General features: G+C 40.2%; 3 protein-coding genes across 5 annotated transcripts in view; 2 read left to right on the top strand and 1 right to left on the bottom strand.

The window, feature by feature from the left end:
* The window catches only part of pde3b (phosphodiesterase 3B), a 48823-nt gene extending 45354 nt beyond the window's left edge, over window positions 1-3469 (top strand). For both annotated transcript variants that reach the window (XM_085402485.1, XM_085402483.1), the window contains exon 16: window positions 564-3469. In XM_085402485.1, coding sequence (XP_085258611.1) covers window positions 564-766 — 203 coding nt within the window. In that variant the 3' untranslated portion in view covers window positions 767-3469. The remainder of the gene's footprint in view (window positions 1-563) is intronic.
* A 1873-nt stretch (window positions 3470-5342) lies between these two features.
* Window positions 5343-9215, bottom strand: cyp2r1 (cytochrome P450, family 2, subfamily R, polypeptide 1). Its single transcript, XM_085402491.1, has 5 exons — window positions 8612-9215; window positions 7736-7877; window positions 6998-7630; window positions 6551-6880; window positions 5343-6392 (listed from the first exon to the last, which is right to left on the bottom strand). Exons 1-5 carry the CDS (start codon window positions 8846-8848, stop codon window positions 6175-6177), a joined length of 1560 nt encoding a protein of 519 aa, XP_085258617.1. The 5' UTR covers window positions 8849-9215; the 3' UTR covers window positions 5343-6174.
* Window positions 9216-18510: 9295 nt separating this feature from the next.
* calca (calcitonin/calcitonin-related polypeptide, alpha) lies at window positions 18511-20484 on the top strand. Of its 2 annotated transcripts, none has more exons than XM_085411325.1 (3): window positions 18511-18609; window positions 18894-19025; window positions 20322-20484. In XM_085411325.1, the coding sequence occupies exons 1-3, from the start codon at window positions 18524-18526 to the stop codon at window positions 20482-20484; spliced, it is 381 nt and encodes a 126-aa protein (XP_085267451.1). In that variant the 5' UTR covers window positions 18511-18523. The 2 variants fall into 2 exon arrangements, with proteins under 2 accessions (XP_085267451.1, XP_085267444.1); XM_085411318.1 differs by lacking the exon at window positions 20322-20484 and adding an exon at window positions 19732-19909.
* Window positions 20485-24118: the final 3634 nt, after the last annotated feature.

Genomic DNA, 24118 nt, shown 5'->3' on the forward strand with positions numbered 1-24118 from the left:
CTGCAGGTCTGAAAAGTTAAAGCAATGCAAAATATCTCATTCGTCCTGATAGCCAGCAGGGGCCAACTCTCTTAAAGACCATCTGTATGAAAGTAAAATGTAATTTATAGCACTTGTGAAACTTTTACAGTCTCAGTCCCAGGTTTCAAGTCATACGGCATGTTGATGTTTATTTAGTACATAATTTTATAATTAGTTGATCAAACATTGTTTTTATTTATGTAATTTGTTTGTTGTGATTTTAAAAAATCATAAGAGTGGCCAGTGTTTCTTGTTTCTTAGTTGGATCCACCTCCACCTGTGATGTCTGGTGAAATTTTAAAAATAAATAATCAAGGCTTATAAATGGGACTTTACAAACTAATGAGTGATGTCACTGTGCGTCCATCCTTTAATTACAGTCTATGATCAGGGCACCAAACTCTGACTATTTCCCACCCTGGTCAGACGGGGAGTCGGTTGATGTGTTGAGAAAATAAAGAATCATTTATGTTTACGTTACAGTTACACCAGTGTGGAATTCCCTAAACACATTTATTTTTTTATTTTTGGTGTTGTTGTAGGAAGGAGGAAAAAACGGCGCAGGTTGTTCTGCAGCATCATGCAGCACCTGACAGAGAACCACAAGGTGTGGAAGAAGGTCATCGATGAGGAGGATAAGAGCAAAGAGCTTGCCAAACAGCAGCAGCCAGACAGTTTGCCCACCTCTCCGTCAGATGACATCCAGGTCATCCAAGAGGAGGAAGAAGGGGAGGAGCGTCAGTAGCAGCAAGAGGAGCAGACGCGTGGACAAGAAAAGGAGAGGCAGTACAAGGGCACGAGGCCCTCAACCACCTGCCTTTCACCGACTTTAACATTTGACAAATGCACATAAAACACACGTTCCCGCTCTCTTACACACGCCCACACAAACATATTGAAAGATTCACTGTGCTGACACTCAAATGCTTAAGCAGTCACGTGGTTTTTGGAGAAACAAAAAGGCCTTACTACTGTGAGCGGATCCTTACTGCAACGGTGGGGGCCCAACTCCTATGCACTTTCACCCCATGGAGAGTCAAGTGCACCCAGAGAAACGCACCAGGACTGAGGAGGCAGAAGGTGCAGAAAAAGAAGAGCGTGGACTGACGTCCAGGATGAACTTGTCCTCCATGGTAACTTGGCTGTGATGCTGCCTTGAATGCAAAGCGCTTAACACTTACCACCTCCCTTAGGTACAAAAACAGTTTCTGTGTATTTCAAAAGGAAAGGTAGAGGAAACATACTGAAGCAAATGACATCATGAAGTGGTAGATACCCTTTACCAAAGGAAAGACAAGAGACTGAAACTGTTTCAGCTTCAATGTCAGGTATATTTTTGAATTATATATATGTAAATATATATATATATATATATATACATATATATAGCAAATGTGCCTGTCTGAACCTTTACTAAGTCCATATTGGCCCAGAGCCTAGGCTTGTGTAGTTCTCTCCTTGCTGGTGACACGAAACACTGTATCAGACTCAGTCACAGAGACAGTATTGAAATGTTGACTGATTAATAGCATTATATATGCATCATTTTTGATGCTTTTACTCATGCGTACCACCTGTCTTCTTGGATTTTGTTTTGTTTTTTTTCTCTCTCTCTGTCCTTTGTTTCGTTTGAATGTGTGAACATTTTTGTCCGGAATGTGACGGAGAGAATGAGCAGGGAGAAAGAGATCGCATTTTTAATTATTTTATTATGTAATTTGTATGTATGTTTGTTTGTCCTGTTAGCAACAGTTGATTTCTAATCAGTGAAATGTCGTCTGGTTGGTGTTTAACATGTCGCATTCAGATCAGGAGTGCCGATTCAATGAATGGATTCTTCATTTTCCTTTTTTTTTGATTCTAAGTATTTTTTTAAAGGTTACTCAGGATTCACGCAAAGTTGAATAATTATTTTGCAAGAGTTTATGTCATTAATATGAAATACACTTTCAAACGTAAGAAGATTAAAAATCTGGGTGACTGAAGTAGTTTGTAATCTCTCAATGAACAACTCGACTACAAACAAATTCAAGCAATCCTCGAGAAATCCTCTGTGACAGAGGGACATGCGGTATGCGCCGTCTCTTGGCCATCCATACACTGTTTGCGTAACCTTTTTACAATCTCACTGGAGAAAGGCCTTTCTTGGTTGTCAGCAGACTGCAAATGTGTCTTCTGTAGCAGCAGCACATCATGCACACATGCTATAACAGTGTGTTTGGGTTTTTTTAGGGTTTTTTTTAATTGAATTTTAAAATGATTTAAAATTCAAACTCTCATTTTAACAGAACAGTATCTAAATGCAGACCTTAGATAGACAAACTTTTCTCTTTTGTTCACACTTATGACTTGGCCAGTTTGCAAAGAAGGGATCCAAAGTTTCATGTCACTTTGGTTTTGTTTCTATATATATACATATAAATATATATTCTAACCTACCATGAGGAAGGTTAAAGAACTCTTGGCATTCCACTAGAATAAGACATTATATCAAAGGGAAGTTAGAACTGTCACCTAGCTCCTTTCTCACCTTATTGAATCATATTGTTTGGAGAAAATGTTAAGTAAGCAGTGCAAACTGAGATAGTAATATTTAAAGACACAAAATAGATACAGATGTGCACATTTTAATACCAAACAAGTGTTTAGCCGCTGTACAAAAGAGTATGTGCATATAAAGATATATTTTTAAAATAATCAAATGAATGCATCTGTTTTCTACACACAGCTGACATATTGTACATTGCGATCCTGTAATTACCTTTGTGTTTCCAAAGTTTTTATCTACTTCTATTTCCAGGTGTGGAACTGTGGGGCTTGGTGTTTTGATTTAGATTTTTTCATTTTTCCAACTTCAGCGTCTGTCTGTTCTGTATCATAACCACTCTTATATTCTTCATCGTCTCTCTCTGTCCCTGTCTTTATCACCTGACCCAGCTAGTGCCAAACGTTACCTACATGGATTCATTTGTGTGCCGTGATGAGCTGATTGGCAAAACGCGCACACACACAAAAAAATTGCTCCGGTACCATTTGTGAAAAGAGAAGCAGCTCGTGTCAAATACTCCACTGGGATCAAAGTGGCAGTGACAGTGTTAAGAATAGCGGGTGGACTCAGAGCCATAAACAATATGACAAACGTGTCATAATTTTATTTTCTTCTTTTTTTCACATGGACCCGTGCTGGACTATAAAGCATCGGTAGCCCCTGATCTGACGTATTCCAGCTCATTAAGTTGTAAAAGTTTGTTGGCTTCTCGCTGTGCAGTCCTTCAAACCACAGTGTCCTCTGATGATTGTGCCATAAATACATCAATGAATGGTTGTTACCCTTATGTAGCATCAATATACGTACGTTTGTCTAATGTAACCATTCACCCTTATCTACACTGTGGAGGCAACAGATTTTTGTTGTTATTTATAGCTGTCATAAAACACCATCCCTCAAGTATCAGCAGTTCTCATTGATTTTTATTGGTGTCTGTGTTTGTCTGTGTGAGCCCAAAATATATACGCCTTTCTTTTCTTTTTTTTTCTTTTCTTTTTTCTTTTTTGTCCATGCCACCCCATAAAAACAGGAGAATAACCTTAAAGACATTAGATATACCAACTGTGTATTCACTTCCTCTTATGGAACAGTACATGTACAAACTATGCTTGATTTACGAAGGATCAGGTCACTTCAATTCCACACAAGATCAGTACACAAAATGTGAGCGTCTCTCAATGTATTGGTTTGATCTTAGTAGTTTGATTTATAATCATTTGACTCATGAGTGGATTGTCTCCATGGTTTCAATGTCTACACCTTTAACAAAGGGGGCATACTGTGCCTGTTTAGTTTTTCTACCTATGAGTAGAATTATAGGTAGAAAAACATTTTTAAAGGAGCTGGTTTCAGCTCTTGGAGGTTTATTCCTGTTAAAAGGGAGTTTTTCCTTCCCACTGTCACCAAGTGCTTGCTTATATATTCATGGTGGGGGTCGTCTGATTTTGCAGGTTTTCTCTCTATTTTTTTAGGGTCTTTTCCTACAATTTAGAGTGACTCGAGGGGACTGTTGTGATTTTTTGCTACATAAATAAAATTGAACTGAATTTAACGGCTCCCTTGTCACAAGGGGTAGTTGCAGCAAGTAGCTGTGCGTGTGTGATTAGGCAGATTTTTTACACTTGGCACCATGTTTATGTTCAGGTTCCTTTTTCACTCTCATGAACATGATTTATAGATTTGAAATGAATAATGTTGGGTCTTTTAATTTTTTAGAAAATACTTTATTAATGTGCATAAAGCTCCTTCAAAAACACCAGCATTACAAAACAAATAAAGTACAAACAAATGTTAACATTCCACTTAAATTCAGTACATACTGAGAAGCACCATTTAACAGAAACCAGCGTTGCAACTAGGGCTGGGTATCGTCACTGATTTCTAGAATCGATTCAATTCCGATTCACAAGGCCCCGAATCGATTCGATCCACGATTCGATTTAATTCGATTCGATTTAAATCTGGGAAATTTTGACAGTCAGAAATATTATAATTCAGATCAGTACATTTACATATTTTTGTATCAATAAAAAGGAAGCTGACACATGCAAGACTTTATCACAGGTGTGAGCATCACAGCAGAGGCCTTTGTGTCAAAGTAGCTGAGGATAAAACACAGAAAAACATGAAGGTGATTTTCCTGGCCTGGGATTTTATAAAAATATTCTGCAGTACATCAAAAACGAAAGAAAACCATTAATCAACATATGAACATCACCTCTGAAGTTACAGCGGTTTTATTACAGACACAGCGTTTTGCATTTTGAATAATTTTAAAAAGTTTAAATTTATTCAGTATTGAACAGCAGAAATGAGGTTTTCTTTTCGGAAGAATGTAAAAGGGAAAAAACAGCGGCCGACAGCCTGTAAACAACAGTAGACTTGTGTAACAAGCAAGCGAATAATGAAGAAAGGGAAACTGTTCTTGAAGTACAGAGAGAGAGAGGGGGAGAGAGAGAGAGAGAGAGAGAGAGAGAGCTGTGCATCGCAGTGGAAGCAAAACAGTAAAAGTCTGAGTGAATTCATGACGATGTTTATGTGAAGCGTTTGGATCTTCTTTTGCTGCTGGTTCGGTCAATATTGTTTGGAGAGAGATCAAACTAACAGCTTTAGAATCGGCGCATAAAGGGCGTGCACACAAAGCGCAGACCCGCCGACAGATCAGAGTCAGCGAGCTGTCGGCTTTCAGCCCCGACTGTGAGAAAAGCGACATCTAACTGATTCTGATCCGCGGGTCCCGCTGTGTGTTTAAGTCTATGTGCAGAATCCGTGTTCCTGCTCTCATTTACTGTCTTAACTGTTTGGTGGTTCTTGAAATTTTGTGAGATTTCACCTGAGATTCTGGCATTTTGGGCAAAATAAATTTATATTAAAAAATCGATTCAGGATTTTAATGAATCGATTTTACGTTATCCAAGCCAGAATCGATTTTAATCGATGAATCGATTATAAGAACCCACCCCTAGTTGCAACGTCAGTTTCTAGAAAAAAACAGGGTTGCATTTGCTTTCTAAGAGAAAGATTTTCCACAGACCGTTATGCCTGGAGAAGGGGTCAGTGTCAGTCAACATGATGTGAATCTTGGCCCACGTCTATCTTCAGCACACAGTGTTACGAACGTTCTTGGAAAGTCTGTTCATCCCATTTTGTGTGACCCACATAAATTGCTGGTGTCTTCTGTCTGACCCAGTGCTATCCTGAACCGCCACAGGTGCACATACTGTAAGTCATTGACTGGCATATAAGCTACTCATTGCTACTGTCCCAGGGTTCACAGATATTTCAGTCTCTGAGCTCAGAGAACTGAATCAATATGACACTCATGTTCCCAGGATGTTCTTTCATCACTTGCTGCCTCACCAGTTGTTTCCAAAAAGAGCATTGTGCAAACATGCATATTGCTCATTTTAAAAAAAGAGAAGCAATAGTAATTAGATAAAGTGGATTAAATAATCAGATGTACAGCCGTATTTGCCATAAATGATGCTTTGGAAAAATGCAATGCATTGAAACTTCAGAGTGATTAAGTTATCACGCAATTGCATTGTTGTGCAAAGTAGTGTAACACATAATGGCTAAACGAGCCATTGAAAATGTTCACCTGACTACTTGTAAAAAGGAGTGTATCCAGAGCAGGGAACTTTCTGCTGCCTGCGGATCGCACAGATGTAGTAAGTTTTGGGCTGTAAGGTCATGCCCAGCTTGGGAGTGACAGTTGGGACAGTTCCTGGAGGGAACTGAAGATGAAACCTCTGCAACAAAGTTGTGAAAAAGAGGAACATCTCCATTCTAGCCAGCTGTTCACCCAGGCACCCACGCCTCCCTGAAAAAAAAACAAAAAACTGTTAGTTTTTCACACACACACACACACACTGCATCTGGCTAATTATCTCAAGTCTGCAAATAAACAGGAAAGTCTTTGAGGAATAACTTGGTTTAACCAATCATAGCTAATGCTGGTTTTGAGAAACGAAGCCTTACCCAAGGAGAATGGAAGGAAAGCCTCGCGCCTCACAAAATTGCCGCTGCTGTCCAGAAACCTCTCCGGTGAGAAAACACCAGGATCGTTCCAGTACTTCTCATCGAAGTGCACCGAGTAGAGGTTTGTGATCACCATGGTCCCTTTGGGGATTGTGTACCCATTGACTTTTGCATCTTGGGACGTGGCACGGAAAATCCCAAGTGGTACAATATTGCAGAAACGTAGAATCTCATGCAGCACAGCCTCTATGTATGGCATCCTCTGTTTGTCCTCCAAAGTGGGCGCCCTCCCATTGGACAGCACGCTGTCGATCTCCTTGTGCACCCTCTCTTTGTAGGTAAAAACACAGATTATTAGGTGAGATTATATAACCATTAAATTTAGAGCAAACTCAGACTAAATAATTAGAAGTAAAAACATTTTTGGGGGTTTCTACTACAACTGACCTTGTATGTTGGGATACAGAGCCATGTAGAGCATGGCCCAGCGCAGAGTGTTAGTTGTAGTCTCTGTACCAGCAATAATGAGCTCACCCACTGAATAGATGAGATTCTCATAAGAAAAGGAAGACCCCTGAATGCCTGCATTCTGCTCCAACTCATCCAAGTAGGCATCAACATAATGGCGTGGTGCATGGGGCACTCTGCCCTGTGAGAAACCGTTTATAACCTCCTGTAGAAAGTTGTAAACCTCAGCAGCATTGCGGAAGAGCTTCTGGTGTTTCCCAAAGGGCACATACTCAATGTAAGGGAAGGCATTATAGAGGAGGGCCCAGCCACTCACTGCTAGTTCCACATTCTCACTGAATATCTCAATCATGTGCTGGAAGTTGCGATCATCGTAGGTAAAACGCTGGCCAAAAATGATCAGATTGGTGATGTTGGACACTGCGTTGGTCACAAGATGTTTGGGGTTGAAGGGCTTTCCCTTGTGTTCATCGATGGCATCAACAAAAAACATGCACTCCTCCGAGATCTTCTTCTCAAAGAGTTTCTGGCCGCTGCCGAAGTAACGAAAAGAGCTGCATGCCAGTTTGCGGTGTTCGTTCCAGCCTTTGCCATATTTGCAATTAAGAAGCCCTTTGGACATTGGAAGAGAAAAACAGAATTTAATCATTTTGAATCAAAATAACATTTTTTTAGATTGCAAAAAACGGCATTCACTGTTATATCAAAGCATCTTACCGCCCATTTTGGTCATTTTCTTGAACAAAGGTAGTGATGGCCGATCAGCAAACACCTCACCCTGATGGTAAAGGCACTCTCTGACACAGTCGTATCCATTTAACACCACAGTCAAGATGCCTCCCAGGTCAAGGCTGAAAATCTGAAAGGTGTGAATTCCATTATTAGCAGTCACTGCAGTCATTTAGATCTTCACACACATTTCTATCCACATTAAAGCCTCTGTTAGAGGAATGTACTATTTTTTAGACAAATGTATTTGCATTTGCAAGTCTTTGCTGGTCTGTTCTTTCCAAAGTGGCTGTCTGAACTAGAGAAGGAGTTCCCTGGTATTCAATAGAGAGACAAACGGTTTTATAATACACACACTCAGTGGGCACTTTTTTGGTAAACCTTGCCAATAACATGATAGCATCACACAGTTGCTTCTGATTTTTTGTTTGCACATTCCTAATGTCAATCTCTTGTTCCACCAAAGGAGCTCTATTGAATTGAGATCTGGTGGCTGTTAAGTATGGGGCGCGAGTACACTGAACGCACTGTCATGTCCAAGAAACCAGTTTGAGATGATCTGAGCTTTGTGACATGGTTTGTGTTCTGAAATAAACTGACGTACAAACTACCAGGTTGCCATTATGAGTTTTATTCACCTTTCCAAGAGAGTCATATAAGGTCGGTAGAAATAGCGCTATATATATTTATATACATACATATGTGTGTGTGTGTGTTTTGGGGGAGGCCCTGACTTGTACGCTTTCCAGCTGTTCCCAGGCCATTAAGGCGAGTCTCTTTTGTTCTCTTGGTGTGTGGGTGTGGGTGTACACGCTGCAAACTAGTAAAAGCGTTAGATTCATAAAGTGCGCGTAAGGGCATTACCTGTCCATGAACTTCACTCTGCTTCTTGAGAAAGACGTGCGGCTCGGTGGCTAAAGAAAAAATGTTGCCTATCACAGGGATGGGAGATGGACCGGGAGGAAAACCAGGAGGTCTTCTCTGCTTGACGAGCTGGCGAACCAGCATGAACGCGAGGAGGGCGAAAGCCAAACAGCCCACACCGAGCAGAGCCTGCGCGCAGGGCACCGGCGTCAGAGACGGCGATTTTATTGAAATCATCTTTTTTTTTTTTTTTTTTTAAACCAAACAAACTTTTTTCCCCTAACAGATCAACTCTGCTGACTTCGGCTTCGTCTCTGAGCAACCGAAGCGCACATGTATCTTCTTTCACGTTTCTATCCCCCGCCTCTAAGGCTAAGATTGGTCAGAAAATCAGTGTGACTTTGGCTGAACTTTGTTCAACTATCGATCAATGATCCGAAGAATTTCGGTGGCTATTACACGGAGTTTTGGCAACTATACATTCACTTCCAGGGGAGGTAGCGCAACATACAACTGCAATTCATCCTCTCGTTACTGGTTGTGAACATGCTTTAGAGCTTATGGTTGTGAAATGCATTTGTAAATGTATTCGATTAGACGAAGATGTGAATAAAAGAGGATGTAAAACAGTCACACACTAATTTCATCTAAATTCATTTCAAATCTATGACGTTACAGTAGAAGAGACTAGTGAACATATGGACACATGCAACTGAATAGCTTGCAGATGTCTCTCAGTTATCGATATAGAATATGCTATAGAGCACGAGTATGATGTATCAAAATAAGACTTCTTGGTAATTTTCACCCAAATTACAATGAAGCAGATGTACGTGCTCTTTGTCAGCTTTTATTTGAAGTTCAGCATGTACTTTTTTGCGCCACGGACCGGTTTATGCCCGACAATATTTTCACGGACCGGCCTTTAAAGTGTGGCGGATAAATACAACAAAATAAAACTAGTACCGGTACCGAAAAAAAGAAGATTTATTCATAACACACGTGAAAAGACCCAGGAAAACCGAGTTAATGATAAAAACGATAACAAAATAACGCTAAAAACCGATAAAAACCCTGAAAACCATACATTTCACACTCGAGCCTCAACTCTCGCGGCCCGGTACCAAACGACTCACGGACCGGTACCGGTTCAGGCTCTGTGCAAGTTTCTGGGTATTCATAGCTGGGGACTGTGGCTATGGCCGCTTCCTTTAAATGTTGGGAGTACTTTAAAACACAAGGTTTTGGTTAAAAAGGCATTTCTAGGTGTAGCACTCTCGTGTGATGCGACGAGCCAATAATCACTCTCGATGTTAGTCCGCTGTAAAACTTTAATGGTACTCCAGCACACGACAAAACACACAGACCGCACCGGAAGAACAAAACTCCCCCCACCATACTATTCCGGTTGGACTAGTCCCCCACAGTTATGGCAGGTCTGCACAAACAAATATTGCTTGGTGATCAAAATGATCTACATCCTCCCCATTTAGCTGGTAGCACCTAACAAAACTAATTCACTCACAAGTTTCTAAACAGTGCTTCTAACACAACTTTAACTTAACAATGTTTTTTTGCTCGGAGTAACCCCACACCTTAACATAACAGCAGTTATGAAAAATGCAAATAGCAAGCATCATATTTCAACATACTGATAACAAACTGATTACACCTAAGGCATCCTAGTGTTTTCCATTTACATGTATCTTGGGTTGGGTCTGCAGATGCGACCTGCACGTGTAGTGTATGGTGTCTGGTTCACAATGTTCTGTCCGGGCACCTGCACAGCAGGTTGGGGCTGAGGAGAGGATGTGTTTTGTGAATCTTCGTTTGAGCGTGTGTGTGATTGTGGTGTGAGTGTGGAACTGTCCATTGTAGAATGGTTAGTGTCCTGGCACTCAGGGTCATAGTCATGGAGTGGTGGCGGAGGCGGTTCTGCCACTGGGAGGATGTGGCAGCGATTCCTCCTGTAGGTTCTTCCATCGACCTGAATGATGTAGGATCGTAGCTCCTTGCTCTTCCTTTCCACAATTCCCAGCTTGTCGTAGCCTTTCTCTGTCTGCACGCGGACCACTTGTCCGTCTTGCAACGGCTGTAGCGTGCGACTGGACTTATCATAGTGACGCTTCAGTCTGAGTCTTTTGTTGCGAAGTCGGTCACAGATCTGTCCTGTGTCTTTTGCAATGGGTGCCAACAGCTTGCTGCACACAGGAATGCCCGCGCGTGTCTGACGAGACATGAGGCGTTCAGCAGGGGAGCCTAGTTGTGTGTCACGGGGAATGTTTCTAAGGTTTAGGAGGTCAAGAAACACGTCGGTCCCATCTCGGTGAGATTTTTCCATGAGCTGTTTTGCACTGCGCACCGCTCTCTCAGCAAGACCATTTGACTGTGGAAACTCTGGGCTGCTGGTTGAATGGGTGAAGTCCCACTGTTTTGCGAAATCAATAAACTGTTGACTAGTGTATTGTCTGCCATTGTCAGTGAGGAGCGTGTGCGGTGTGCCATGAACTGAAAAGTGTCTCTTTAGCTTGGAGATGACCGCTGCTGTGGTCAAGTCACGGAGAAGGTCAATCTCAATCCATCCTGAATAGGAATCTACAAGGACCTGGTATTGTTTTCCATGCCAGGTAAAAATGTCAGCAGCCACCGTTGACCTTGGGAAGGCTGGAACAGGGTGCAGTTGTAGCGGTTCTCTCTGCTGATGTGTCTTAGTGCTGTTACACACAGTGCAAGAGATCAGCTCTTCTGCGATGTCTTTTGACATTGCTGGCCAAAAAATGACACTCCTAGCTCTGCGCTTGGTTGCTTCGGTACCTGGATGGCCTTTGTGTACGATGTTGATGTACTCTTTGTGCAGGGACTGGGGAATGACAGTTTTGTGGCTTTTCATGATGATCCCATCCTCCATGCTGAGCTCATCTCTATATGGAAAAAACGGAGCCAGAGCGGGCTGTACTTGGCTCTCTCTGCTGGGCCACCCTCGCTGAATGACTGTGCTGAGCGCTTGTAGCACATCATCTTGTGCTGTGTGCTGTCTTAGCTCCTCCAGGTAAGCAGTGGAGATGTAGCTCACTGTCATCACTTCATAATCAGTGTGTTCAACCGGGCAGCGTGACAGCGGGGCGAGCGGGGCTCTTGAAAGGGTGTCGGCTAGATACATGTATTTCCCCTTTTTGTAGACCAGACTGATGTCGTAACTCTGTAGTCGCAGTAACATCCTCTGGAGCCGGGCAGGGGCGGCATGGATTGGCTTTTTCATTATGGTCACCAGGGGCTGGTGGTTGGTTTCAATGATTGTTGCTTTGCCATAGACATAATCTTTGAACTTCGTGCAGGCAAACACCACAGTGAGGAGCTCCTTCTCTATTTGAGCATATCGCGTCTCTGTGTCAGTGAGAGCACGCGAGGCGAAGGCCACCGGTCTGCCATTTTGCAAACACGCGGCACCCAGCCCATAGCATGATGCATCATATGTCAGTGTGACTGGCTCCTTGACGTTGTAATACGCCAATACTGGCGGGCTGGAGAGGCATGATTTGAGGTGGTCGAAAGCCTCTTGGTGCTGTGGGAACCAGCACCACGCAGTCTCCTTGTGGGTTAGTTTCCTTAGGGGTGCCGCAATCTCACCAAGGTTCGGTATGTATTTCCAAAGGTAATTAACCATACCGAGGAAGCGCTGTAGCGACGTGACATCCGTGGGCACCGGCATTGCTCCTATTGCTGTGGTTTTGGAGGGGTCTTCTTTTAGACCGTCCCTTGTGAAGATGTGGCCCACATATGACACTTGATCTAGGGGAAATTTGCACTTGTCAGGGTTTAGCCTGAGTTTGATCTCTCGAGCACGTGTCAGCACTTTTTTCAGGTTGGCATCATGTTTGGCCACTCCGTGTCCTCCGATGATGATGTCATCCACGATGACAGAGCACGGGTAACCGGCAAACAGCTGTCCCATGGAGCGCTGGAACACCTCACTGGCTGAGTTGATACCAAAGGGCATCCGCAGAAACTTGTATCGCCCAAATGGGGTGCTGAATGTGGTCAGCATTGAGGATTTCTCGTCAAGCCGTATTTGCCAGAAGGAGTTTTTTGCATCTAGCACTGAGAACACTGTCGCTCCTGACATCTGTGCTGCCACTTCCTCAACGCTGCGCATTGGGTGATGGGGTCTTTTCAGTGGTGTGTTGAGGTCTTTTGGATTTATGCACAGTCTGATCTCATGCTTGTTTTTCTTGTGTGCTGCCACCATTGAGGACACCCAGTCAGTAGGCTCGGTGACTGGTGTTACAACGCCGATGCGTTGCATGCGTTCAAGTTCAGCTTTGACTCTTTCTTGCATCGCGACGGGGATGCGGTGAGCTGGACGGACCACAGGCTGTACATCAGGGTCTAGCATCATTGAGTATGTGACTGGAAGTTTGTTGTAGATAACAGGAGTATTCCTTTATCTGAATGAGGGGGTACTCCTTAACCATGAACACATAGTACAGAGACATTATCAATAGCTTGATAGAGTGACTTTATCAGCAAGAAATATAAGCAAGGAAGTCAGCATTGATATTTTAAATCAATTGTAATGGCAACACTGGAATCCACATTCAACAAAGTGAAAGGAGCAGAAGAGGTAGGCTACTCGTGCGTTATTAAAAAGCATGAGAACAAATGATTGAAGTTGGAGTGTAAAACTTTAGTAATAATAAGTGCCATGATACAGAAATGTAATTTCCTGACACCACCAACTACTCATAACTATTAATAATAGTTATGATTATTATTATTATTCATTATGTTTTAGTTTGTATTTTTTGTTTTGGTATTATTTTTTTTTATATTTTGGTTGTTACCCATGTCCTCTTTTGTGCTAAAGCAGGGGTGGGGAACTCCAGGTCTCAATGGCCAGTGTTCTGCAGGTTTTAGATGTGTGCTTGGTCCAACCCATCTGATTTAAATGGATAAATTACCTCCTCAACATGTCTTGAAGTTCTCCAGAGGCCTGGTAATGAACTAAAGGAACAAAAAAACAAACAAAAACAAGAACAACAAAAAACCCATAAGGAAATGAGCAACTTCAAGTTTTAGGTTCAAGTGTCAACCTATTTGCCCATATTAGTACAAAAAATCATTTTGTTTTCAAAAATAAGAATAATCTTTAATCTTTTAATATTTTGATGGATTATTTAGCTAGTTGTCTTAATGATAGCTGCTGTACTAGCATTCTTTACATTTTCATTTTTACTTGTGTAATCATAACTCACTGATAGTAAAATTAACGGCTCACAGAGTGCTTCTGGATTCATCAAACTTACTGAGGAGTCCAGGTACGTTACCAGGTTTTAAAGCAAATAAACGTTGACACCCGTAATCTGTTGCAGGTTCTTTTACCTCAACCCATTAAAGGTTAGGTCATGGACTAATTCAAGAGGGTAAAGTTGAAGGCACGTGCCACTTTCCAAACTTGTGAAGTTATGTGTGATCTTTTCAGGATTACTGGATGTGTATGTTTTAGGACAGGACAATAAAACAATGATTGATGAAATTATATTTAATAAAACAAAGCCCTAAGTGGGAACAAACAACAATAACCTACCTGGTAAAAGTACATAGGTCTCACATTATGTCATTATAGCTTTTATAGACACAAAATACTTCTAAAATTTGCTGGCCACACCGCTAGACAAGTTTGTCCTGATTGACTCCTCATTACACATGAAGTTGTTTACCCTGCCATTGCTTCCTGCTAAGACAGCTGGTATTTTTTTCTTTTATTAAAAAAAAATCCTTTTTCTGCAGAGCTCTCTGATTCAGATCTGTTAGAACTACTACATAATAAGGAGAATCTTGCATTTTGTCTTTGCTTCCTGCCATCTCCCTGAATCAAAGACTAGTCTGGGTGTGTTAAACATCTGTCAAATCTAATCAAAACTCATGTTCTCTTACTGTACCTTGTTAGTGGATTAATCAAAACAGAAGAGACAAGAGTGGCCAGATGTTTAATACGGACACTCAAAAAGCCTACACTGGATTCAGACAAAGCAGACTCAGTTTTATTTCAAAGATATTTGTCTGAAATTCGAATGTTATTAGTAGAAAATGTAGAAAACAACAAATGCCACAAGCATACAAGCATTACAGGGTGCCAGTAAATATCTGAGAAGGAGACGAAAAGAAAAATGTCATAATTAGTATAGCTGCCCGTGTATAAACAGCCCCAAAATGACCACCAGAGGGCATAAAAATGGTTAGGTCTGGTTCAACAGTTACTTTCTCACACAGACTTGTAACAATGTAACAATACATTTTCTCACATCACCAGTTTTATAAAATAAATTAACTTTACTTGATATGTGAAGTCCCACAAAATCTTGGCAGAACCTCATATGAGTTAAGAAAAAAAGAGTTTATGGCACATTACCCAAGATCCTAATACTATGAAAAGTTTTTAAAGAGGTAGCCACCACTATATATACATATATATAAATATAGCCCTATCCTGGAGAGATTTTAGTCATGTCTAGTATACAGGATATCAATGCAGTTACCATATGTGCTGTAGGAAACATCAGTTTGCATATTATGAGGCTATTTGTGGAGTGCTCTTCCTGCTTTGCTATACTGTGTGCATGCATGCTAGTTTAATTGGGTGGGACTCTTGACTACTCTGGTTCTACAGTAAATTATTTACCATCTGGATGACCGGAATTATCAAGTGCATGTGGAAAATCTAATAACTGGCCTTCTCTGTTAATGCTAATACTGTCCAGAACCTCGTCTTTCTAACAACATAATGACGCTGGCAGGAACATCAAGAGCTCTTGTAATCCCTCTGCAACTTCTGGGCAGGTGTTTAAATGTTAAATTGAGTTTGGTTAGCTTTCTAATGGAGAGCAGCAGGTGGAAGTACCTCTGCTGAAGCATACTTCACTTCTTTGTGTTTATAATTCCATGAAGTTGAATTTTATGTTCCATTTGAAGATACGGAGCAATCTGTAAATGTCCTCCTCGGGCTGCTCTTTTCCCAGGACTTTGCATAACACCATTTCTACAGTTATATTTCTTTTATCCACTGTTTGTTTTTTGTTTTTTCACTTTTGAGCTCTTACAGGATAGGTTGACATTTGATTTCTGACCATGGGTTTAAAACATATTTAAACATGTTATACTCACGGCCTATTTAGTTGTGCTCAATGCTTCAGTGCAGCTTTACTTTTTGCATATAAGCCTATTATTAAAAAAAAGAGAGAGAGAGAAACCATCTCTTTAACAAAATGCATACATTCAAATTCACTTAATTTTTGTTCAGCAATTTTTGTTCATTATGTGGTCATTTCCTCATGGTGCCTGCACAAATAATGATATAAGCAAACATTAGGAGTTTGGAAAGAATAATTCTTGTGAAGACTAGAGTTACTTCTGTTTCCGAGCAGTTACATTCACAGTGACTCTGCTGAGACTGTCAGTGATGAGCACCGCGCCGAGCCTAATGTTGCCCTAGCTGTCATGAACATTCTCCTGTGTTTCAATTAATCTTCCAGGCCAAATCATGCTTAACGTTAGCGAACGTGAATATTGTGAGCTAATTGCAATCTTGACAATGCACTTTTCCCTTTGGAATGTAATTTCTCTGCCTCATTTGGTGTCCCTGGTCAACCAGATAGTGGCCAGTTGGGGCTCTAAGCGTCAGTCCAAAACAGTGTGAATGATACTTAATTATACACATGCTAATACAATATGTATTTGATCTGTTTGGCTTATTAGAGGGGGCACCTTACATCCTTTTCTGAGTTGGGAATGATTCAGTGTAGATTTACATCATTATTACAAAACTCTTGGCTTCGGTATTAACTGTCATCTTTTGAGAAAACCAAGACGTAGCATCGAATTCCAGATTCTTGTATTTTCATGCCCTTCAATTTTCAATTATGTGCTCTACTTGGCTAACGCTGCACTTAAACTTGGGGATGAGCAGTTACCTAAAAGATAAATATATATATAATTAAAATGTCTTGGCAGAGAACAAGATAATTAACATTAGTCATTGTGAATGGGATTGCTTGCTTTAAAGTCTTTCGTTTTCATAAGCTTCAGCCTTTCAGGAGTAGTTTCTGACAGCATGTGGAGCTGGGGGAAACTAATTTAGTGCTTCTGGTATAAGAGGCTGCAGGTCTGCACAATAGTACTAAAAGGCTCATCTACTCTAATGAGTTTCCATGTGACGCAAAAAATAACTAGGAGGCAGGATGGTTTATGATACCTCATCCAATATCATTACATAAGAGGAATTAGAAGATGGCCAGAGACCAACAGCCCAGTAATTAGCTCGGAGAAACAGGATGGATACCAGGAAATAGGAGGTTTAGCTGATCGATGTATCTCACTGTGATGCTATTTCCATGTATTAAACAACTGCCTAACTAGCTAACACAACTAAGAAATTAACTCCAGATTCACTGATTTACAGCATTACATTTAAATTGTTGTCAAATGGGACATCATTGTGTTCAGTATTTCTCTACACCTCATGATGCCAGGTCAATCGTAAGATCAGCTAGAAGAAGATAACCTGATTGGCAGTTCAGGAGGTAGAAAAATAAATTACCGTGATAATAAATCAATTTAGACGCATATTATGCATTCTTACGAGTCTTAGATTTTCTTGCTATCAGTACTAATGTGTGAGGTTTTAACTGAACGTAAATTGTTTAGAATGTTTAATCAGCTGTGTTGTTAAGTCATAGATAATCAAGATGTATTTTTTAGAGGTATTTTAGCATTTTTCTGCAGATGGCATTCAAACCTGTTCACATTCAGTAACCAACAGTACGGGGGATCTATGAACACCACATTATCATACATTTGTGTCATGCACAGCCTGTTTCCTGTTTGTTTTCACTGTCAGTCTTCTGTTTGTAAGTGTCAGGGTTAGCTTTTCTCCTGAACAATGTCCAGTACCTAAAGTCGGAGTTCTTAGTGCCACAAAGGTCACTCTCCTTTGTCTTAGCTAATTCACAATAACAACTAGTACTAATCATATGTTGAACCTGATCTGGAGCGGTTTATAATTAGAGTTTTAGTTTAAAATTGGCTTCAAGAGCCATATTTTTGCTTTGATAATGTCTCTGATTGGCATAAGAAGCACTCAGTTGATGAATTTTATGCAGAAGAGTCACATTTCTTTTGGTTAAAGGTTGACTACACTGCAAATTCCACCACCAACAAAAAACAAATACTTGACAGCACAGTAAATTTGACTGTGTAGTGATGTCATTTGCACAGAGGCACTTTTGTTGGCTTACTTTAAGAGACAAAGGACTTCTGATTGGCTGGTAGTTTGAGGTAAAGCATTTGATTGGCCAATAAGCTACCGTTGAGTGCTCACTCACTTGATGCTGAAACCCATAGGGAACATATATAAAAGCGTGTACTGTGGGAGTGCTCAGCAGATCCACGAGTAGGTCCATCACTTGAACCTTCAACAGCTGAAAAATCTTGTACGGTAAGTAGAGAAAAGATTGCTTACTTTGGTTTTACTGAAAAATGTGCTGTCAGTCTTAGAAACAGCAGATTTTAAGAAGGTGGGTAAATCGGATAGTAGCTGGCACCCACTGGTGTGATGTTGTTAGGATGTCTCTGGTTTGCTGCTGTTAATTTTGCTAACACGGAAAGCTGGTGGTATAGTTTCTGGGGGAACATGCAGTTACTAATAACTCTCCTGCTTTCCTCCGCAACTTCAAGGACTTCAAGCAGAAAGGCAGTGAGTGTGTGAGAGAGAAAGGGGATTCATACAGCTGTGGATGTATGGAATAGAGAAAATCTTGTGAGCATATGTGGAAAACCCTCCAAAACAAATCACAAAACCTTTTCCTGATCATATTTAATTACCTTGTTTTGTATTGTATGTGTCTTCCACAGTGAATAATGATAATGTTCAAGCTGTGGACGCTTTTTCTTGCTTATGCCTTGATCATTTGCCAGATGTATGTCTCAGAGGCAGCTCCAACTAGGTGAGAACTGTGTTATTATTCCTATGAAAATAAAATATTGACCTTTAAAAAGTACGATAATCATCTGTATTTACATACATTATTACATGTTGCAAGCTGAATGAAATATTGCTACTTTAGTGTACTCCAGTAAAAAAACAAACAAACAATCACTTCACATAGTTTTTGGTTTACTTTGTGCGCTATTGTATTTACGCTGGACAACACCTATAATTTATGAGCAAGTGCATTGGCAGAGCCTGAGAGATCAATGCACTGTACAGTAATCGAATGTGTATTTTCAGAACCAGTAAGGAATCCATGTCAGATGGAGTCACACTATCAAATGATGACGCCCAAAGGTTGCTCAGAGCTATGAAGGAGTTCATGCAGATAACTTCAGAGGTGCAAGCCCAACAAACAGCTGATGGGAACAAGTATGACTCTTTTTAATCTATCTATCTATCTATCTATCTATCTATCTATCTATCTATCTATCTATCTATCTATCTATCTATCTATCTATCTATCTATCTATCTATCTATCTATCTATCTATCTATCTATCTATCTATCTATCTGTCTGTCTGTCTGTCTGTCTGTCTGTCTGTCTGTCTGTCTGTCTGTCTGTCTGTCTGTCTGTCTGTCTGTCTATCTATCTATCTATCATATTGTTACACTACACTTTTGGATAAGCCCAACAGCTCCAACTTTGTGTTTATTACTTAATAAGGTATAGAGTGAGATCTGTAAACATTTTCATTATCTGTTAATGCATGGACAGCAATTATTCATTCATCCATTCATTTCTTGAATGTTAAATGACATGCCTGGAACAGGAATAGGCCTGGAATAGGCGCAACACTGGAAAAGCATGATGTCATACATACAGGAACATGCATGATAGCCAGCCTTAGAGCAGATTATACCAATAGCATGAAAACATGCATAAGCTATTTTGGTTAATAAGATATCATTATATGCATTCAAAACCGTTAGCATGCCTTTGAAATATTAATTGAAGCTTTTCTGCTGGTGCATGACATTTCAGGAAAAAAAAACCATATGTCTGCATGTAAATAGTAATAATTATCTGCATGTTACTGTAAGCCTGTTTTTGCATGTTTGTCTCCATCTCTAACAGCTTGGATAGACCCATGTCTAAGCGCTGCACAGGCTTAAGCACTTGTGTGCTGGGAAAACTCTCCCAGGATATTCACAAACTACAAACCCATCCTCGCACTGACGTGGGAGCAGAAACACCCGGCAAGAAGAGAAGTCTATTTGAGAAATATGAAAACTACAGCAACTCTTACAATTGAAGCTCTCAGCGCTAGCCCATTTATGTTACATTTATCTGAGTCAACATTTTCTTGCAGATATATACGTTTACATGTATAGGATTGTATGTATTGTATGACCACCTTAAAACAAAGGGACAAAAAAAGCTTAAAGAGCTTAATGGCAGTGCTTACACTAGTTTTAGACAGCAAACTGAAGATTTCATCACCTATAAAGTTGTAGTAATTCTACAAAAAAATTTTCTTATGTAAATTTTTTTCCTGGCATTTTTCTCTTATAATAAATTCATATTTTACTTCAAAGCAGTTTTTCAGTGCCTTTAATTTGGTGTTCACAATTCCAGACTGTATTGTTTGCTTAATGTCTGTCACATACGTTTCCAGTCTTATCTTGAATACCATAATTTGCTGTCTTGTTTCTATTCCTTACAAGCAATGCAACAGCACAAAAGCGGGCATGCAACACAGCCACCTGTGTAACCCACCGCCTAGCAGACTATTTGAGTCGGTCTGGGGGACTTGGATACAGCAACTTTGTTCCCACCAACGTTGGTGCCCAGGCTTTTGGCAGACGGAAGCGGTTCATCTCTGTGTGAGCACATTGCCAGATAAACGGTATGTAGTCACTGGATACAATCGACTGCAGGTAAAAGATGGATAAAGCTTGCTGATCTGAAAAATGAAGTCAATAAAAAGTTCTTTAAAATCTGCATTCTTTCTAATTGCAAGCAGGGTGCAACTCTTTTGACTCCACAAAAGATATACAGTATGCATTATAAAGTCTATGTTAAAAACATTCAGTTCACCCGATGTACCATCTGATTGGTTTAAGGTCTTACTTGCAGATACACGTCTGAAATTTGGGACTTCACTGACCAGTGAGAGGCTATGTCCGTCTTTACATGGACTCCATGCTCTGTACTTCTTTTACGGCTGAACTCATCGGAGATTGAGCTGAAAATAAAGTATAAGAGAGGGAGTATGTCTGTGAAGGTTCTCAGTCATCCAGGTCATCGTAGTCTAAGGAGCTTGGAAAGGAAGGCGTCTGGACCTCTTTGAGTTGCTTGAAGACGTTTCACCTCTCATCTGAGAAGCTTCTTCAATTAGAACTGAAGAAGCTTCTCGGATGAGAGGTGAAACGTCTTCAAGCAACTCAAAGAAGTCCAGACGCTTTTCTTTCCAAGCTCCTTAGACTAAGAGAGGGAGTAAACAAATTTAGTGTGTCAGAATAATCGTATTAAAACTCATTAATGTATTAATTCCTCCAGAAGATTAACTTTTGGTGTAATCTACTTCTGTAATCTAGTCATATTTTATTTTATTTTGCACTCTATTGTTAAAGTCTGATATAAAATCCTAAATTCACCGCAAAAATCTGGATCTTATACATCGTGTTGTGATTCACTGCAAGTTCAGAAAAGATAAACTTTTTTGTTTTGTCTTCTCTTTTTTTTTTTTAGGACAAAGTGCCTCTTTCCTTGGGTGACATCAACTTCATCATCAATCCATTTACACACTTCATAAACACTGACTGATGTCTTGTTTTCAGGCTAACAAACATTTCCATAGTATTGATGATTAATCTGTGCTTAAAACCAGAGAAATAACTACAGTTACAGAAAGGTAACTCAATAGGATAAAATAGAGTGGATTTCTTTCTGTCTCAGCCTGTGGCTCAGCTGCGCTTCTATTTTGTGCTGATGTATCCATCTACATTAAAACCACCTTCACCTTCTTGTGGATTGCTGTAAAACACTTTAATTAAATTATCGTGAAAAATACAAATGTAAAATGCAGGAATAAATTGTATTTTAGCTACATTAGACTCTCCTGTCTTACTGTGTTGTTGATCGACTCATGGACAAAGAAATGTACAAAGAAATGTTGATTTGTTTTTAAAAAGGTGCAATTTAAGTTGTATTAAAAATATGAAGTTGGTTTCTTTCGGAAGCTGCTCCCTGTGGTCGCCACAGCGAATGAATCTGCATGTTGAGAAAACGAAACTATGCTCTTGATTCTTAATTAAAGAGTAAGTATTGAATTATGAGTTATACATTATTATTTCATTTTATCTTGTCATGTGACACAAAAGCAAGCACAACACTTGTGTTATTTCTTTCCTGTTGGCGGTTCACATTTTATTCTGGTGAGAAATAACTTACATAACTACATTAGCATCATTTGCCAACCAATCAATTGCCTTTGAAAATGGCATCATCTGGCAAACGTCCACAATAAAACCGATTGGCCTTTCCTGATCATATAGATCTAATCCTCTGAGACTTCTGCCTTTTTCTTTTCAGACTTTAGCTGCAGCAACCTTTTAAAGTTTTAGTCTAATTGAGCTATATTACTAAATTCACAGATAAAGTTGTTGTAATATAATGACAGCGCTTTAAGAATAAGGAGATGTACTTTTAGTGAAGAGGGCGTTTCTGTCAGACCAAACCATCCAAAAAAAAAATTTATGCTTTTCCCTTAACAGTTAAACGGGTTGAGTAGGTCTAAGTGGAACGTTAGAAATTAAGTAAACATGCTTATAAAAATAAAGCTCTACATAAGTTGACAGACTTTGAGAAAAAAGAAAGAACTAGCTAACTGTGTGGCAATAAATTGCAGAAAAGCTTTTGTTTGTGTTGATACACACTGACTGGCCACCTCATTAGGCACACCTATTTAACCATTACTATCTAATCAGCCAAACACATGGTAGGGACTCAATCAATACATGTAGGCAAGTAGGCTTGGTCAAGATGACCTGCCAAAGTGGAAACTGAGCATTGAATGAGGAAAAAGTTGATTTAAGTTACTTTAAACAGAGTATGACTTTTGGTGCCAAATGGGCTGGTCTTAGTATTTACAGTTTTTCTCAGTCGCTTTGGTGCATTTCTCACAACAGAATTAAACATTGCACAACAGTTAGTTCAACCACCACAACATGTAGTCGTTTTGGCACAACCCTGTGGCGGTTTCACGTTCACTGCGTCCAAAGGCAAATGCCTTTGGACATGAAGCAGTTGAGTGAGTACAAATATCTAAAGAATGGTCACGTTTGACTTCCTATTCATCACTATCTCCTTTCTTTTATCATGAATGTCACAATTATTCATACTTGTACCGGCTGAATAGTCATTGTCCTCACAACTAATAGTCTTCATTTCATTGCTTGTGTCAGTGCACTCAAAATTGTTGAACATCTTGTCAAACACTTTGTACACCCATTTTGAAAACCCTATTTTTAAGGAGTTTCCATGAAACCCCTGCACACGTTTGTATATCTTGACGAAGCGGGATTCAATCTTGCAAAAGGCGTGAACGAAATCACATTGGAGAAATAGCCACCATTGATGTCCCAGGCCAACGAGGAGGAAATATTTCAATGTGTGCAGCAATCTCAGAAAATGGCGTTCACACCCATATTCCTCGTATTGGTGCATACAATACACAACACCGGTTGGCTTTTCTGGACGCTCTTTATAGGGACCTAATCCCACAAAATGAAAGGGATGATCCTGGTGACAATCGGACAATGTATGTAGTGGTTTGGGATAATGTTAGCTTCCATCACTCTGCTGTAGTCGGGCAGTGGTTTGCAGCACACGACAGGATACTTATGGAGTTTCTTCCTCCTTACACTCCATTCCTAAATCCAATTGAGGAGTTTTTCTCTTTCTGGAGGTGGAAGGTATATGACAGGCATCCACATACCCAAATGACCCTGCTAGCAGCTATGGATGCAGCTTGTGATGACATCACAGCAGAGTCCTGCAGAGAGTGGAGTTGACACTCCAGAAGATACTTTCCCCGATGCATCGATAGAGCTGACATTCGCTGTGATGTTGATGCAAATATGTGGGCAGACAGACGGGAGCGTCTAGATATCAATGATTGATATGCAGCAGTGTCTGTTTTTCAGTTTTGTTTTTTTGTTTCATAACCACTGGAGTGAGGTTTACTGTCTAAGTGAGTTTATGTTTGCTGTAAAATGTTTGATTTACTGTATTTCCCCAGTTTGCACAATGCTGTGAACAGTTTCAATTAAATATTATCAAGAGTGCATATGGAGTGTCTTGATTTTCCTTTACAATTTATGGTTTTCAACATGCCATGCATGCTGTCCAGACTTGACATGTCATTGGGAAGCACCTACAAAGAAATCCGTCACAATGAGAACATGTTCAAACCATTTGATTTTGTGACCAAAGGTGCTGGTGTAATGACTTGTAATTG

The sequence above is a fragment of the Rhamphochromis longiceps genome, linkage group LG1, assembly GCF_057381845.1.
Source record: "Rhamphochromis longiceps isolate RC_006_pf linkage group LG1, R_longiceps_female_GT1.1, whole genome shotgun sequence".
NCBI lineage: Eukaryota > Metazoa > Chordata > Actinopteri > Cichliformes > Cichlidae > Rhamphochromis > Rhamphochromis longiceps.

Excerpts from the sequence above, each read along its gene's own strand:
- cyp2r1 (XM_085402491.1), bottom strand. The coding sequence starts at position 8,848 with ATGATTTCAATAAAATCGCCGTCTCTGACGCCGGTGCCCTGCGCGCAG. Across the intron at positions 7,878-8,611 it reads AGAGTGAAGTTCATGGACAG|ATTTTCAGCCTTGACCTGGG; the intron begins GTAATGCCCTTA and ends CACACCTTTCAG. Across the intron at positions 6,881-6,997 it reads TCTGTATCCCAACATACAAG|AGAGGGTGCACAAGGAGATC; the intron begins GTCAGTTGTAGT and ends TTACCTACAAAG.
- calca (XM_085411318.1), top strand. The coding sequence starts at position 18,524 with ATGATAATGTTCAAGCTGTGGACGCTTTTTCTTGCTTATGCCTTGATC. Across the intron at positions 18,610-18,893 it reads TCAGAGGCAGCTCCAACTAG|AACCAGTAAGGAATCCATGT; the intron begins GTGAGAACTGTG and ends GTGTATTTTCAG. Across the intron at positions 19,026-19,731 it reads CAAACAGCTGATGGGAACAA|CTTGGATAGACCCATGTCTA; the intron begins GTATGACTCTTT and ends CATCTCTAACAG.